At 46.0% G+C, this 2564-nt stretch overlaps 1 protein-coding gene across 1 annotated transcript; it reads right to left on the bottom strand.

Moving 5' to 3' along the window:
• Positions 1 to 535: 535 nt before the first annotated feature.
• Positions 536 to 2288, bottom strand: LOC145653837 (heat shock 70 kDa protein-like). Its single transcript, XM_081708214.1, has one exon. It carries the CDS (start codon positions 2238 to 2240, stop codon positions 678 to 680), a length of 1563 nt encoding a protein of 520 aa, XP_081564340.1. The 5' UTR covers positions 2241 to 2288; the 3' UTR covers positions 536 to 677.
• Between the last annotated feature and the right edge of the window lie 276 nt (positions 2289 to 2564).

Below are 2564 nucleotides of genomic sequence, written 5' to 3'. Positions count from 1 at the left end.
AATATAAAGTTTTTCCTTCTTTTTATATTGTATATTGTACAGCAGAAACCACACATACACATGCACCCCTGTAACTATAGTGATTAGTAAATCATGCCTTCTAGCACTGATGAAACATAAAAGGGGTCAATTATGAAAAAAAAAAAAAGGTATATAATTTAATGTGATGTGAGCTTCACATATAGTGCTGCTGAGTATTTGTAGGACTAACACACCATTTCAGTTTAATTACATTTATTTAATTAGATTTCAGGAGCTCAAAAAGCTAAAAATGTTTTTTATGTTTCCTTAGTTTTTCTTCTTAATATATTTATTTTCATAAGAAAGATTACATTATGGACTGTCAAGACCACAAATTTAAGCCATTTTGTCCAGATCATTTTATTAACAATAAATATCAAAATATATTTAGATGAATATTTACAACACCGTAATATTTACCTTTTTGTAAAATGTTTCACTGGAAAAACATTGTAATGACAAATCTCACATATTGATAGTGTTACAAGGTTCTAAACGTTATTAATGCACTAGCAATGACAAAAGATGCTATTGTCCACATCAGCTAATTCTCCACATGCTGTGAAGCACAACTGAACAATACAGGCAACAACATTTTCTTCAGGAGAAACTAATTCAAAAAGAGCACTCTGAGTCCATACAAGAAGTTCACGTCCCTAATCGACCTCTTCAATAGTGGGCCCCTGGGTGCCGGCCCCTGAGCGGGCACGGGCCTGAGCTCCACAGCTTCCAGCTGGCATCCCTCCATGGTACAGTTTGGCGATGATGGGGTTGCACACCTTCTCCAGCTCCTTCAACTGATGTACGTACTCCTCCTTTTCAGCCAGCTGGTTGTTCTCCAGCCACATGATGGCTTGGTTGCACCTCTCAATGACTTTCTTCTTGTCATCCTCACTGATGTTGTTCTTCAAGTTCTCATCTTCCACACTGTTCTTCATGTTAAAGGCATAGGACTCCAGAGTGTTCTTAGCAGCAATCTTCTCTCTCTGCAGGTCATCCTCTGCCTTATGTTTGTCTGCAACCTGCACCATCCTCTCAATCTCCTCCTTGCTCAGCCTGCCCTTATCGTTGGTGATGGTGATCTTGTTCACTTTGCCAGTGCTTTTGTCCACTGCCGACACATTCAAAATGCCATTGGCGTCAATGTCAAAGGTCACCTCAATCTGAGGGACTCCTCGAGGTGCAGGTGGGAGGCCCGTCAGCTGAAACTTCCCCAGCAGGTTGTTGTCTTTTGTCATGGCTCTTTCACCTTCGTAAACCTGGATCAGAACACCGGGCTGGTTGTCTGCATATGTGCTGAAGATCTGGGTCTGCTTGGTGGGGATGGTGGTGTTGCCATTGATGAGAGCGGTCATGACTCCACCTGCGGTCTCCATGCCCAGAGACAGCGGGGCCACATTCAGCAGCAACAGGTCCTGGACATTTCCAGATGTGTCGCCCATTAAGATGGCAGCCTGAACTGCGGCACCGGAAGCCACTGCCTCATCTGGATTGATGCTTTTGTTCAACTCTTTGCCGTTGAAGAAAGGCTGCAAAAGTTTCTGGATTTTGGGGATTCTCGTAGCACCTCCAACCAAGACAATGTCATGGATCTGGGATTTGTCCATTTTGGCATCTCTAAGGGCTTTCTCCACAGGATTCAGTGTTCCCCTGAACAGGTCAGAGCACAGCTCCTCAAAACGTGCTCTGGTAACAGAAGTGTAGAAGTCAATGCCCTCATACAGGGAGTCGATCTCGATGCTTGCCTGAGAGCTGGAGGACAGGGTTCTCTTGGCCCTCTCACAGGCTGTGCGCAATCTCCTCAGTGCACGCTTGTTCTGGCTGATGTCCTTCTTGCACTTCCTCTTAAACTCCTCCACAAAATGGTTGACCAGGCAGTTGTCAAAGTCCTCCCCACCCAGGTGTGTGTCTCCTGCTGTTGCTTTCACCTCAAAGATGCCATCTTCAATAGTCAGGATGGACACATCGAACGTACCCCCTCCTAAGTCAAAGATCAGCACATTGCGCTCTCCCTGCTTGCCTTTGTCCAGGCCGTAGGCGATCGCTGCAGCTGTGGGCTCATTGATTATCCTTAGGACGTTCAGCCCAGCAATCGCACCAGCAAATTTGGTTGCTTGCCTCTGAGAGTCATTGAAGTAGGCAGGTACAGTAATAACAGCGTTGGTTACCTTCTGACCCAGGTAGGCCTCTGCAGTTTCCTTCATTTTCACCAGGACCATGGAGGAGATCTCTTCAGGGTAAAAGGACTTCTTCTCTCCTTTGTACTCAACTTGCCCTGATAAAGCCGTTGGTTTACTCCTCCTCGCTCGTGCGTTAGTTACCTGTCCGTGAACGCTGTGTCTTCCACGAGCTGCCGCTCGCGCTTTATATTCAAGCAGGTAACGCCCCCCTTCACCTCACGACAGTTCTAGAGGTTTCTCCATTGCGCGAGCTCACCAACCGCGAGTCAGCCAGCGACGCCGCCAGTCCAACTGTAGACTACTGATGTCTCTGAGACCGAATTAGTCCGTAGAAATGAAACAAAGATCCAGGATGGTCTGAAA

Source organism: Electrophorus electricus, chromosome 3, assembly GCF_041902795.1.
Source record: "Electrophorus electricus isolate QZ-2024a chromosome 3, ASM4190279v1, whole genome shotgun sequence".
NCBI lineage: Eukaryota > Metazoa > Chordata > Actinopteri > Gymnotiformes > Gymnotidae > Electrophorus > Electrophorus electricus.
This window is presented reverse-complemented; position numbering and strand designations above follow the sequence as displayed.